The following is a 14299-nucleotide window of genomic DNA, read 5'->3' as shown; positions in this document are numbered from 1 at the left end:
TCCCTCCCTAAAGGACATTATGATCCAGGCGGGTTTTTGCGACAATCGCTGATAGTGTCACCGCCACCATTACTAAGCCAAGCTTCCGGTTCCAGATAATTTAATTATTGAATTTAAGTTCCACCATGGTGGTGGAACACCTGCCCCGGAAGAGCTCCCAGTGGTCCAGAAAACGGAAACCCTCCCTCAAACAGCTGGTGTAGGAGGGAGGGTTTCCGTTTTCTGGACCACTGGGAGCTCTTCCGGGGCAGGTGTGACCTGTATAAGATGGACGGGTTGCATCTAAACCGGAGAGGCATAAATATCCTGGCCGCGAGGTTTGCTAGTGTCACACGGGAGGGTTTAAACTAGTATGGCAGGGGGGTGGGTACGGGAGCAATAGGTCAGAAGGTGAGAGCATTGAGGGAGAACTAGGGAATAGGGACAGTGTGGCTCTGAGGCAGAGCAGACGGGGAAAAGTTGCTGAACACAGCGGGTCTGGTGGCCTGAAGTGCCTATGTTTTAATGCAAGGAGCATTACGGGTAAGGCAGATGAACTTAGAGCTTGGATTACTACTTGGAACTATGATGTTATTGCCATTACAGAGACCTGGTTGAGGGAAGGGCAGGATTGGCAGCTAAACGTTCCAGGATTTAGATGTTTCAGGCGGGATAGAGGGGGATGTAAAAGGGGAGGCGGAGTTGCGCTACTTGTTCGGGAGAATATCACAGCTATACTGCGAGAGGACACCTCAGAGGGCAGTGAGGCTATATGGGTAGAGATCAGGAATAAGAAGGGTGCAGTCACAATGTTGGGGGTATACTACAGGCCTCCCAACAGCCAGCGGGAGATAGAGGAGCAGATAGGTAGACAGATTTTGGAAAAGAGTAAAAACAACAGGGTTGTGGTGATGGGAGACTTCAACTTCCCCAATATTGACTGGGACTCACTTAGTGCCAGGGGCTTAGACGGGGCGGAGTTTGTAAGGAGCATCCAGGAGGGCTTCTTAAAACAATATGTAGACAGTCCAACTAGGGAAGGGGCGGTACTGGACCTGGTATTGGGGAATGAGCCCGGCCAGGTGGTAGATGTTTCAGTAGGGGAGCATTTCGGTAACAGTGACCACAATTCAGTAAGTTTTAAAGTACTGGTGGACAAGGATAAGAGTGGTCCGAGGATGAATGTGCTAAATTGGGGGAAGGCTAATTATGACAATATTAGGTGGGAACTGAAGAACATAGATTGGGGGCGGATGTTTGAGGGCAAATCAACATCTGACATGTGGGAGGCTTTCAAGTGTCAGTTGAAGGGAATACAGGACAGGCATGTTCCTGTGAGGAAGAAAGATAAATACGGCAATTTTCGGGAACCTTGGATGACGAGTGATATTGTAGGCCTCGTCAAAAAGAAAAAGGAGGCATTTGTCAGGGCTAAAAGGCTGGGAACAGACGAAGCCTGTGTGGCATATAAGGAAAGTAGGAAGGAACTTAAGCAAGGAGTCAGGAGGGCTAGAAGGGGTCATGAAAAGTCATTGGCAAATAGGGTTAAGGAAAATCCCAAGGCTTTTTACACGTACATAAAAAGCAAGAGGGTAGCCAGGGAAAGGGTTGGCCCACTGAAGGATAGGCAAGGGAATCTATGTGTGGAGCCAGAGGAAATGGGCGAGGTACTAAATGAATACTTTGCATCAGTATTCACCAAAGAGAAGGAATTGGTAGATGTTGAGTCTGGAGAAGGGGGTGTAGATAGCCTGGGTCACATTGTGATCCAAAAAGACGAGGTGTTGGGTGTCTTAAAAAATATTAAGGTAGATAAGTCCCCAGGGCCTGATGGGATCTACCCCAGAATACTGAAGGAGGCTGGAGAGGAAATTGCTGAGGCCTTGACAGAAATCTTTGGATCCTCGCTGTCTTCAGGGGATGTCCCGGAGGACTGGAGAATAGCCAATGTTGTTCCTCTGTTTAAGAAGGGTAGCAAGGATAATCCCGGGAACTACAGGCCGGTGAGCCTTACTTCAGTGGTAGGGAAATTACTGGAGAGAATTCTTCGAGACAGGATCTACTCCCATTTGGAAGCAAATGGACGTATTAGTGAGAGGCAGCACGGTTTTGTGAAGGGGAGGTCGTGTCTCACTAACTTGATAGAGTTTTTCGAGGAGGTCACTAAGATGATTGATGCAGGTAGGGCAGTGGATGTTGTCTACATGGACTTCAGTAAGGCCTTTGACAAGGTCCCTCATGGTAGACTAGTACAAAAGGTGAAGTCACACGGGATCAGGGGTGAGCTGGCAAGGTGGATTCAGAACTGGCTAGGCCATAGAAGGCAGAGGGTAGCAATGGAGGGATGCTTTTCTAATTGGAGGGCTGTGACCAGTGGTGTTCCACAGGGATCAGTGCTGGGACCTTTGCTGTTTGTAGTATATATAAATGATTTGGAGGAAAATGTAACTGGTCTGATTAGTAAGTTTGCAGACGACACAAAGGTTGGTGGAATTGCGGATAGCGATGAGGACTGTCTGAGGATACAGCAGGATTTAGATTGTCTGGAGACTTGGGCGGAGAGATGGCAGATGGAGTTTAATCCGGACAAATGTGAGGTAATGCATTTTGGAAGGGCTAATGCAGGTAGGGAATATACAGTAAATGGTAGAACCCTCAAGAGTATTGAAAGTCAAAGAGATCTAGGAGTACAGGTCCACAGGTCATTGAAAGGGGCAACACAGGTGGAGAAGGTAGTCAAGAAGGCATACGGCATGCTTGCCTTCATTGGACGGGGCATTGAGTATAAGAATTGGCAAGTCATGTTGCAGCTGTATAGAACCTTAGTTAGGCCACACTTGGAGTATAGTGTTCAATTCTGGTCGCCACACTACCAGAAGGATGTGGAGGCTTTAGAGAGGGTGCAGAAGAGATTTACCAGAATGTTGCCTGGTATGGAGGGCATAAGCTATGAGGAGCGATTGAATAAACTCGGTTTGTTCTCTCTGGAACGAAGGAGGTTGAGGGGCGACCTGATAGAGGTCTACAAAATTATGAGGGGCATAGACAGAGTGGATAGTCAGAGGCTTTTCCCCAGGGTAGAGGGGTCAATTACTAGGGGGCATAGGTTTAAGGTGAGAGGGGCAAGGTTTAGAGTAGATGTACGAGGCAAGTTTTTTACGCAGAGGGTAGTGGGTGCCTGGAACTCGCTACCGGAGGAGGTAGTGGAAGCAGGGACGATAGGGACATTTAAGGGGCATCTTGACAAATATATGAATAGGATGGGAATAGAAGGATACGGACCCAGGAAGTGTAGAAGATTGTAGTTTAGTCGGGCAGTATGGTCGGCGCGGGCTTGGAGGGCCGAAGGGCCTGTTCCTGTGCTGTACATTTCTTTGTTCTTTGTTTGTGGGATTTGAACCCACATCCACACAGCAGTCGCCTGGCCAGTGACATTGTCATTATCTCTTCACCAAATAAGGTGCAAATTCAGTAGCTCTGGTGTTGCAGTAGCAACTCTCACTGCACCAAACTCTGACCGAACAAAATTAAGTAGTCAACCCCCCCCACCAGTGTTAATGACTGTTACTCTCCCTGCAGTGCCATTTTCTGATAGTAAAGCTTAAATATAGCCAAAATCTAAGCGATTGCCTCCCCACCTGGTCATCGATACCCTGGTCCTAACTCTGAGGTACGTTAGATCACAATTTCCCAGGATGCTGCGTGCCGCAGATAACCGTTGTGTTGAAATCACTCTGTAGTTTTGCCCTCTCTGCCTTTCTGTGATTTCCCTGCTTTATCTCGAGGCCAACACCTTACACGTGAAAACTGGGAATTGTTCTTATTCATTCATGAAATATCGGCATTGCTGGCTAGGCCAGAATGTATCTGCAATTAGAACATAGAACATTACAGCGCAGTACAGGCCCATCGGCCCTCGATATTGCGCCGACCTGTGAAACCACTCTAAAGCCCATCTACACTATTCCCTTATCGTCCATATGTCTATCCAATGACCATTTGAATGCCCTTAGTGTTGGCGAGTCCACTACTGTTGCAGGCAGGGCATTCCACACCCTTACTACTCTCTGAGTAAAGAACCTACCTCTGACATCTGTCTTATATCTATCTCCCCTCAATTTAAAGCTATGTCCCCTCGTGCTAGACATCACCATCCGAGGAAAAAGGCTCTCACTGTCCACCCTATCTAATCATCTGATCATCTTGTATGCCTCAATTAAGTCACCTCTTAACCTTCTTGTCTCTTAACGAAAACAGCCTCAAGGCCCTCAGCCTTTCCTCATAAGATCTTCCCTCCATACCAGGCAACATTCTGGTAAATCTCTGCACCCTTTCCAATGCTTCCACATCCTTCCTATAATGCGGCGACCAGAATTGCACGCAATACTCCAAATGCGGCCGCACCAGAGTTTTGTACAGCTGCAACATGACCTCATGGCTCCAAAACTCAATCCCTCTACCAATAAAAGCCAACACACTGTACGCCTTCTTAACAACCCTCTCCACCTGGGTGGCAACTTTCAGGGATCTATGTACATGGACACCGAGATCTCTCTGCTCATCCACACTGCCAAGAATCTTGCCATTAGCCCAGTACTCTGTCTTCCTGTTATTCCTTCCAAAATGAATCACCTCACACTTTTCTGCATTAAACTCCATTTGCCACCTCTCAGCCCAGCGCTGCAGCTTATCTATGTCCCTCTGTAACTTGTAACATCCTTCCGCACTGTCCACAACTCCACCGGCTGTAGTGTCATCTGCAAATTTACTCACCCATCCTTCTACGCACACCTCCAGGTCATTTATAAAAATGACGAACAGCAGTGGCCCCAAAACAGATCCTTGTGGTACACTAGTAACTGGACTCCAGTCTGAACATTTCCCATCAACCACCACCCTTCTTCCAGCTAGCCAATTTCTGATCCAAACTGCTAAATCACCCTGAATCCCATGCCTCCGTATTTTCTGTCGTAGCCTACCGTGGGGAACCTTATCAAATGCTTTACTGAAATCCATATACACCACATCAACTGCTTTACCCTCATCCGCCTGTTTGGTCACCTTCTCAAAGAACTCAATAAGGTTTGTGAGGCACGACCTACCCTTCACAAAACCGTGTTGACTATCTCTAATCAAATTATTCCTTTCCAGGTGATTATACATCCTATCTCTTACAAATCTTTCCAAGATTTTGCCCACAACAGAAGTAAGGCTCACTGGTCTATAGTTACCTGGGTTGTCTCTACTCCCCTTCTTGAACAAGGGGACAACATTTGCTATCCTCCAGTCTTCTGGCACTATTCCTGTAGACAAAGATGACTTTAAAGATCAAAGCCAAAGGCTCAGCAATCTCCTCCCTAGCTTCCCAGAGAATCCGAGGATAAATCCCATCCGGCCCAGGGGACTTGTCTATTTTCACACTTTCCAGAATTGCTAACACCTCCTCCTTATGAACCTCAAGCCCTTCTAGTCTAGTAGCCTGAATCTCAATATTCTCCTCGACAACATTGTCTTTTTCCTGTGTGAATACTGACGAAAAATATTCATTTAGCACCTCTCCTAGCTCCTCTGACTCCAAGCACAACTTCCCACTACTGTCCTTGACTGGCCCTACTCTTACCCTAGTCATTCGTTTATTCCTGACATATCTATAGAAAGCTTTAGGGTTATCCTTGATCCTACCTGCCAAAGACTTCTCATGTCCCCCTCCTGGCTCTTCTTGGCTCTCTCTTTAGGTCCTTCCTAGCTAACTTGTAACTCTTGAGCGCCCTAACTGAACCTTCATGTCTCATCTTTACATAAGCCTCCTCATTCCTCTTGACAAGTGTTTCGACTGCTTTAGTAAACCACGGTTCCCTTGCTCGACCGCTTCCTTCCTGCCTGACAGGTACATACTTATCAAGGACACGCAGTAGCTGTTCCTTGAACAAGCTCCACATTTCCATTGTGCCCATCCCCTGCAGTTTTCCTCTCCATCCGATGCATCCTAAGTCTTGCCTCATCGCATCATAATTGCCTTTCCCCCAGATATAACTCTTGCCCTGCGGTATATACCTATCCCTTCCCATCACTAAAGTAAACTTAATCGAATTGTGGTCACTATCACCAAAGTGCTCATCTACCTCCAAACCTAACACCTGTCCTGGTTCATTACCCAGTACCAAATCCAATATGGCCTCGCCTCTCGTTGGCCTATCTACATACTGTGTCAGGAAACCCTTCTGCACACATTGGACAAAAACGGACCCACCTAAAGTACTCGAACTATAGCGTTTCCAGTCAATATTTGGAAAGTTAAAGTCCCCCATAACAACTACCCTGTTGCTTTCGCTCCTATCCAGAATCATCTTTGCAATCCTTTCCTCTACATCTCTGCAACTTTTCAGAGGCCTATAGAAAACCCCTAACAGGGTGACCTCTCCTTTCCTGTTTCTAACCTCAGCCCATACTACCTCAGTAGATGAGTCCTCATCAGACGTCCTTTCTGCCACCGTAATAATGTCCTTGACTAACAATGCCACCCCGCCCCCTTTTTTACCACCTTCCCTGAGCTTACTGAAATATCTAAACCCCAGCACCTGCAACAACCATGCCTGTCCCTGCTCTATCCATGTCTCCGAAATGGCCACAACATCAAAGTCCCAGGTACCAACCCATGCCGCAAGTTCACCCACCTTATTCCGGATGCTCCTGGCATTGAAGAAGACACACTTTAAACCACCTTCCTGCCTGTCGGTACACTCCTGCAACTTTGAAACCTTACTCATGACCTGACTACTCTCAACCTCCTGTATACTGGAGCTACAATTCAGGTTCCCAAGCCCCTGCTGAACTAGTTTAAACCGTCCCGAAGAGCATTAGCAAATTTCCCCCCCAGGATATTGGTACCCCTCTGGTCCAGGTGTAGACCATCCCTTTTTCGAGGTCCCACCGACCCCAGAATGAGCCCCAATTATCCAGAAATCTGAAACCCTCCCTCCTGCACCATCCCTGTAGCCACGTGTTCAACTCCTCTCTCTCTCTATTCCTCATCTCGCTATCACGTGGCACGGGTAACCACCCAGAGATAATAACTCTGTTTGTCCTAGATCTAAGTTTCCACCCTAGCTCCCTGAATTCCTGCCTTACCCTTGAATTGCCCTTGGGAAGATGATGGGTAGCTGCCTTCTTGAACCGCTGCTGTTCGTGTGGGATAGATGCTCCCGCAGCGGAAGTTCCAACACTTTGATCCAGGGACAGTGTTGGAACGGGGATATAGTTCCAGGTCAGAGTAGTGAGGGACTTGGATGGGAACCTGCTGATGTTCCCGTGCATCTGCTGCCTTTATCCAGCTCGGTGATCGAGGTCATGGGTTGGAAAGGTGCTGTCAAAGGAGCCTTGGTGAGTTGCTCCAGTGGCTCTTATAAATAGTGCACGCTGCTGCCACAGTGTATTAGTGGTGGAGGGAGTGAATGTTTGTGAATGTGGTGCCAATCAATCAGGCTGCTTTGTCCTGGATGGTGGCCAGCTTCTTGAGTATTGTTGATGTAGATATAGAAGAGCACAATGATTTAGAATCCCTACAGTGCAGGAGACGGCCATTTGGCCCATGAACTGCACCGATCCTCTAAAAGAGCAGTCTACCTAGGCTCACTCTCCTGCCCTAACCTTGTAACCCCACCTAACCTGTACATCATTGGACACTAAGGGGCAATTTAGCATGACTAATCCACCAAACCTGTACATCTTTGCACTGTGGGAGGAAACCGGAGCACCCGGAGGAAACCCATGCAGACAGGGGGGCAATGTGCAGACTCCACACAGTGATCCAAGTCTGGAATTGATCATGGGTCCCTGGTGCTGTGAGGCAACAGTGCTAACCACTGTGCCGTTGAAACTGCACTCATCCAGGCAAGTGGGGAATATTCCATCACACTCCTGACTTGTGCCTTGTAGGTGGTAGACAGTCTTTGAGGAGTCAGGAGGTTTGTCGCACAGCAAAGTTTCAAGCCTCTGACATACTCCTGTAGCCACAGAATTTATATGTCTTGTCCCTGGGTCATGATGCAGAGTAATGCCAGCAGCACGGGTTCAATTCCCGCACAGGCTGAGGTTATTCATGAAAGTCCCACCTTCTCAACCTTGCCCTTGTCTGAGGTTTGGTGGTCCTCAGGTTAAACCGTCACCAGTCAGCTCTCCCCCATCAAAGGAAAAAGCAGCCTATGGTGATCTGGGACTATGGTGACTTTACCGTACTATTTATGGAGCCTCCTGCTTCACAGAGTTGTTTAATTTTCCACCACCATTCATGACTGGATGTGCCCAGAACGCAGATCTTGGATCGGATCTGTTGGTCGCAGGATCGCTTAGCTCTATTGTTGCAGCTTCACCAGGTTAACACCTCACATTTAGGTGTGTCTGGTGTGGTTCGTGGCCCATGCTCTCCTGCACTCTTCATTGAGCCAGGGTTGACCCCTGGCTGGGTGGTAATGGTAGAGTGGGGGATATGCCGGGCCAGGAGGTTGCAGATTGTGGTTGATACAATTCTGCTGCTGCTGATGGCCCACAGCGCCTCGTGGATGCCCAGTCTTGAGTTGCTTGATCTGTTCGAAAGCCATCCCATATAGCACGGTGATAGTGCCACACAGTACGGTGCAAGATATCTTCAATGTAAAGACTGAAATTCATCTCTACGATTGTGCAGTTGTCACTCTTACCGATACTGTCACAGCCAGACCCATCTACAACAAGCAGGTTGGTGAGGATGAGGTAACATCTGTTTTTCTCTCTTTGTGTTCTTACCTCCTGCTGCAGACCCAGTCTAGCAGCTATATACCATTGTGCTGCCACCTCTGGGTCTGTCCTGTCAGTGGGACAAGATGTACACAGGGATGGAGGTGTCTGGGGCATTGTACGGCATGATTCTGTCAGTATGGACTTCATAGTGATTGTGATTCAACTGAGTGTCTCGCTCAGCCATTTCAGGGGGCAGTAAGAATCAACCTGGCTCTGGGTCACATGTAGGCCAGACCGGGTAAGGACAACAGATTCCCTTCCTTAAAGGACATTAGTGAACCAGATGGGTTTTTTAAGACAATCGACAATGGTTTTGTGGTCACCATTAGCCTAGCTTTGTAAAATTCCAAATGTATTAATTGAATTAAAATTCCACCAGCTGCTGTGATATTTGAATTAGCCTGTCGCTCTGGAATATCCATCAGTGACATTGTCACTCCATCACCATCTCCTACCTCACTTCTCCACTCCCTGTGCTAACTCCTTAAGACATAGGTACAGGAGTAGGCCATTCGGCCCATCGAATCTGCTCCGCATTCAATGAAATCAGGCTGATATATAATCCTTAACTCCACTTCCCGCCTTATCCCCATAAACCCTTGATTCACTGATTTAAAAATCTGTCTATCTCAGCCTTGAACATACTTAACAAGCCAGCATCTACAGCCCTCTGTGGTAAAGAATTCCACCGATTCACCCTCTGAGAGAAGACATTCTTCCTCACCTCTGTCTTAAATGGGTGACCCCTTACTCTGAGATTATGCCCTCTGGTGCTAGACTCTCTCACAAGAGGAAATAGCCTCTTGGCATCTGCCCTGTCAATCCCCCTGAGAATCCTGTTTGCCTCAGTACGTGCAGCCTGAGAGTGGCACTATTGGAGGTTCCATCTCTCCAATGAGACACAAGTCTGAGGCTCTATCTTCCCAGTTGATCAATGCAAACAATCTCATGGCACTGTTTCAAAGAGCAGTGAATCATATTTATCCTTTAACCAGTATTAGTAAAAGAAATGATCTGGCTATTGTCACATTGCTGCCAGTGGGAGCTTGCCTTTCCCAAATTGGCTGATCCTTTTGTCATATTCCAGCAGTGACTAGAATTCAAAAATTACAATTTGTAAAGTGCAATTAAACACTTCTCTTATTTTGAATTGTTTTTTTTTAAATTGATGATATGTGTATAACTTGTGGTTTTCCTATGTCACGAACATGCCGAGCGATCTTTAATGCTGCTCCCCTTATTGCAGTTCTTCCAAAAGGCAGGAGTTGCAGACGCAATGGATGAACGGGAGCTTTTCAATGCTGTCTCTGGTCTAGATATTACAGCGGATAATGAAGTGGACTTCATTGTTGAGGTATAATATTTTCTTGAGATAAAGCACTGCTTTTCAGTGTCTTGAGATGTGTTACTATGTTTAAGAACATAATAAGAACATAAGAACTAGGAGCAGGAGTAGGCCACCTGGCCCCTCGAGCCTGCTCCACCATTCAATGAGATCATGGCTGATCTTTTGTGGACTCAGCTCCACTTTCCGGCCCGAACACCATAACCCTTAATCCCTTTATTCTTCAAAAAACTATCTATCTTTATCTTAAAAACATTTCATGAAGGAGCCTCTACTGCTTCACTGGGCAAGGAATTCCATAGATTCACAACCCTTTGGGTGAAGAAGTTCCTCCTAAACTCAGTTCTAAATCTACTTCCCCTTATTTTGAGGCTATGCCCCCTAGTTCTGCTTTCACCCGCCAGTGGAAACAACCTGCCTGCATCTATCCTATCTATTCCCTTCATAATCTTATATGTTTCTACAAGATCCCCCCTCATCCTTCTAAATTCCAACGAGTACAGTCCCAGTCTACTCAACCTCTCCTCGTAATCCAACCCCTTCAGCTCTGGGATTAACCTAGTGAATCTCCTCTGCACACCCTCCAGTGCCAGTACGTCCTTTCTCAAGTAAGGAGACCAAAACTGAACACAATACTCCAGGAGTTTAAATGAGCAAGTTGTTGTTGAGACTCACTGTTAACATTTCATTTGATAAACCAGTAACTTAGATTGTATTTTCCAATAATATATTGCTGAAAGTGAAAAATATCATAGAATAACAGATTGCTACAGCGCAGAAGGAGGTCCTTTACAAACTGTTATGGGCCAGGGTTTTAAAAATTCCCCTTAACTGTTCCAATTCAATAACAAAATCCAAGTAAAACCAGAAACACTTTTTTCAAAGGTGTGGCCCAGCACACGACATTCTCACTGGTATAAGACTGTTGTTATTGATACTCTGTCCCCTTTTCAAACAGCAGATTTGAGTTCCTTCCACAAAGCAATTATCTCTTAAGTTACCAAGCAGTATGAAAAGAGCTTTTAAAATGAAGATAGAGAAAAACACTTCTTTATAAACCAGTCCAAACTCAAAGCGAAAGTAAAAACTCAACAGAGCCACAGTCCAGCTTTACCCACACAAGATATCACTGAAGCCATGTGATAAGACAAAACATTTCTTAAAAGGACACTACAAACTAAGAGCAGAGTAGGGCATTCGGCCCCTCAAACCTGCTCCATCATTCAATAAGATCATGGTTGATCTTTTAAAAGTATTTTTTCCTATTAAGGGGCAATTTAACATAGCCAACCCACCTACTGTACATTTTTGGATTGCGGGAGTGAGATGCACGCAGACACGGAGAATGTGCAAACAGTGACCCAGATTGAACAGGTGTCCTTCAAGCTGTGAGGCAGCAGTGCTAGCCACTGCGCCACCATGCTGCCCAGATCATGGTTGATCTGATTGTTAACCTCAATCCCACACCTATCTATGTTCCTTTTGTAACCTCCTTACTGCCTCTTCACAATTTACTTTCCTACCTTTGTGTCACCAGTAAATTTAGCAACCTTGCCTTTAGCTCCTTCATCCAAGTCATTTATATCAATTGTAAGTTGAGGCCCAACACGAGGCACACCACTCGTCACATCCTGCCAACTAGAAAAAGACCCATTCATGCCAACTCTGTTTCCTGTTAGCTAGTCGACCTGTTATCCCTACACCGTGACTTTTTATTTTAAGTAATCATTTTTGGTGTGGCCCATCGTGGCTGCACCAGCTCTCCAAATGAGCAATTCATTTAGTCCATTTCCCGCGGCTTCTCCCCATAACCCTGCATATTCTTCCTTTTCACATAGTAGTCCAAATCCCCCTCAAAGGCCTCGATTGAACCTGCCTCCTCCACACTCTGTCAGTGTATTCTAGACCCCAACCATTCACTGCGTAAAAGGTTTTACTCCTCACTTTGTACCTTCTCGTTCTCGGCACTTTCATGACTGGGACTATTTCTCCCTATCTACTCTGTCTAGACCCCTCAGAATTTTGAATATCCCCATCAAATCTCCTCTCAACCTTTCTCTTGAGAAAAACAGTCCCAACCACTCCAATATATTTGGATGGGCATGAATGAAGCTAATTTCTGTGTTGCCAGGGGGTAAACTCTTTCGATTATCTGAGAGTCTATTTCTTTCCACGGTTCATAAGATGTAGGAGCAGAATTAGGCCATTTGACCCATCGAGTCTGCTCTGCCGTTCGATCATGACTGATCACGGTTTGTACAAATAGGTGAAAATGTGTCCGTTACTTTAATGGATTTAGTGATTCTGGCTTTAAGACAAAATGTAACTTCAGTTTTTATCAATCGATGCATATTTGGTTCAGAAAACAAACAGCCTCTAATTCTTTTACGTGTAAAATTTTAAATCCAATCAATGGATTCATTCATTTTAATATGTCTGTCCTTCAAACTCTGTCCTTATTTGCCTTTCTTAAAAAAAAATCTTAGATCGAAGCTTTGGAAAAAATCAATGAAGACCACGTCCGACAGATAGGGAAACGCGGGAAGATGATTTCTGAATTTGAAATTGCGGAAGAGGACTAAACCAGGGAAAAGGCTTTTAAAAATCTCTTGCAGACTGAGCTTTGCAAGCTGGGATTCAACAGCGATGGAAATTTGATTGTGCAATTTAATTTGATTTAAAATTAGATTATCATTAGATTTGTACACAGTAATTGGTATTTGTGGCCAAAATTAGACTGGTGTGGTGATGTTGAAGATACTCCTCTGTCTGCACCATCTGTATTAATATTAATTTGGCACCTGTGTCAGAAAACGCTTTGCATTCTCGTGTTAGTGAAGTTTAAAATCAAATAAACAATGTCTCTTAACTTTACATTTTGAGTGAAAGCCATATTTTGACATCTGGAATTTAACCATAAAATATTGCACGTTTTAGAACTGGAATAAGAGGAATGGACATATTCGTCACATTATTCTCCAAAAATGGTAATCCTTCCATTTACCTATTTGATGTGTTGAAGGTGCCACTGGTAGTGCAGGACCTGCACTCCAGCTGATTCACTGCGACAGCGCGATGTAATCTGAAGTAATATGGCTTTCGATTCACATTTTAACAATTAGACCGATATTACTTGTGCTGTTCCAAGGTGATTTTGTAACTCCATTTGTTTAAAAAATACATAGTGAAATCCTGTTTGTATTCAACAGATTACTAATGTGTTCAGCAGATTATCAATGAATCTTAAAAGGTATTAAAAATATTTGGGGAAACTCCTCATTTTGTTTATAAATGGCATTTAACAAAACAGCATGCTCCGTAGGCAAAGGGCATCCTTTGCGTCTGGAAGGACTATTACTGTGCTTGTGACATCTTGTACCTCTTAGTTCATTCCATCAGCATATTGGAGGATGGGCCTGCATTTTAGCTTCATACTGACCAGTAAAAGCTGACTCCAAAAAACATTTCTTCCAAGAGTATCAGTATAACAACCTTTTCAAAACTGATAAGTCACATGTCATTTTGGTTGTGTACAAGTTTAAATTGGACACATATGACACAGAGACTGGCTCTTCGGCCCAAACTTGTCCATGCCAACCAAAGATCCCATCTAAGCTAACCCCATTTCCCTGCATTTGGTCCATAGCCCTCTCAACCGTTCCTATCTATGTATCTGTCCAAATGCCTTTTAAATGTTGTCAATGTCCCTGCCTCAACCACTTCCTCGGGAAGGTCATTCCACACGTACCATCCTCTGTGTTTAAAAAGTTGCACCTCCGGTTCCCATTAATTCTTTCCCCAATTACCTTAAACCTATGTTCTCTAGTTCTTGATTCCCCAACCCTGGGAAAAAGACAGCGCATTCACCCGAGCCATGCCTCTCATGACCTTGTACACCTCTATAAGATCACCCCTCAGTCTCCTACACTCCAAAGAAAAAAGTCTCTCCCTGTAACTCAGTCCCCTCAATCCTGGCAACATCCTTGTAAATCTCTTCTGCACTTTCTCCAGTTTAATAACATCTTTCCTATAGTAAGGCGACCAAAACTGAACACAGTACTCCAGAGCAGCCTCACCAACGTCGTGTATAACTGCAGCATAACGTCCCAACTTCAATACTCAAATGCCCTGACTGATGAAGGCCAGCATGCCAAAAACCTTCTTCATTGCCCTATCTACCTGTGACTCCACCTTTAGAGA

At 45.4% G+C, this 14299-nt stretch overlaps 1 protein-coding gene across 1 annotated transcript in view; it reads left to right on the top strand.

Moving 5' to 3' along the window:
- The window catches only part of riok3 (RIO kinase 3 (yeast)), a 76397-nt gene extending 63023 nt beyond the window's left edge, over positions 1-13374 (top strand). Inside the window, exons 12-13 of the mRNA XM_072468542.1 lie at positions 10001-10108; positions 12586-13374. Of these exons, the coding sequence (XP_072324643.1) occupies positions 10001-10108; positions 12586-12681 (204 nt within the window). The 3' untranslated portion in view covers positions 12682-13374. The remainder of the gene's footprint in view (positions 1-10000; positions 10109-12585) is intronic.
- Positions 13375-14299: the final 925 nt, after the last annotated feature.

Source organism: Scyliorhinus torazame, chromosome 11 (assembly GCF_047496885.1).
Source record: "Scyliorhinus torazame isolate Kashiwa2021f chromosome 11, sScyTor2.1, whole genome shotgun sequence".
NCBI lineage: Eukaryota > Metazoa > Chordata > Chondrichthyes > Carcharhiniformes > Scyliorhinidae > Scyliorhinus > Scyliorhinus torazame.
The sequence above is the reverse complement of the archived record's forward strand: the minus strand, read 5'-3'. Positions and strand labels throughout refer to the sequence as shown.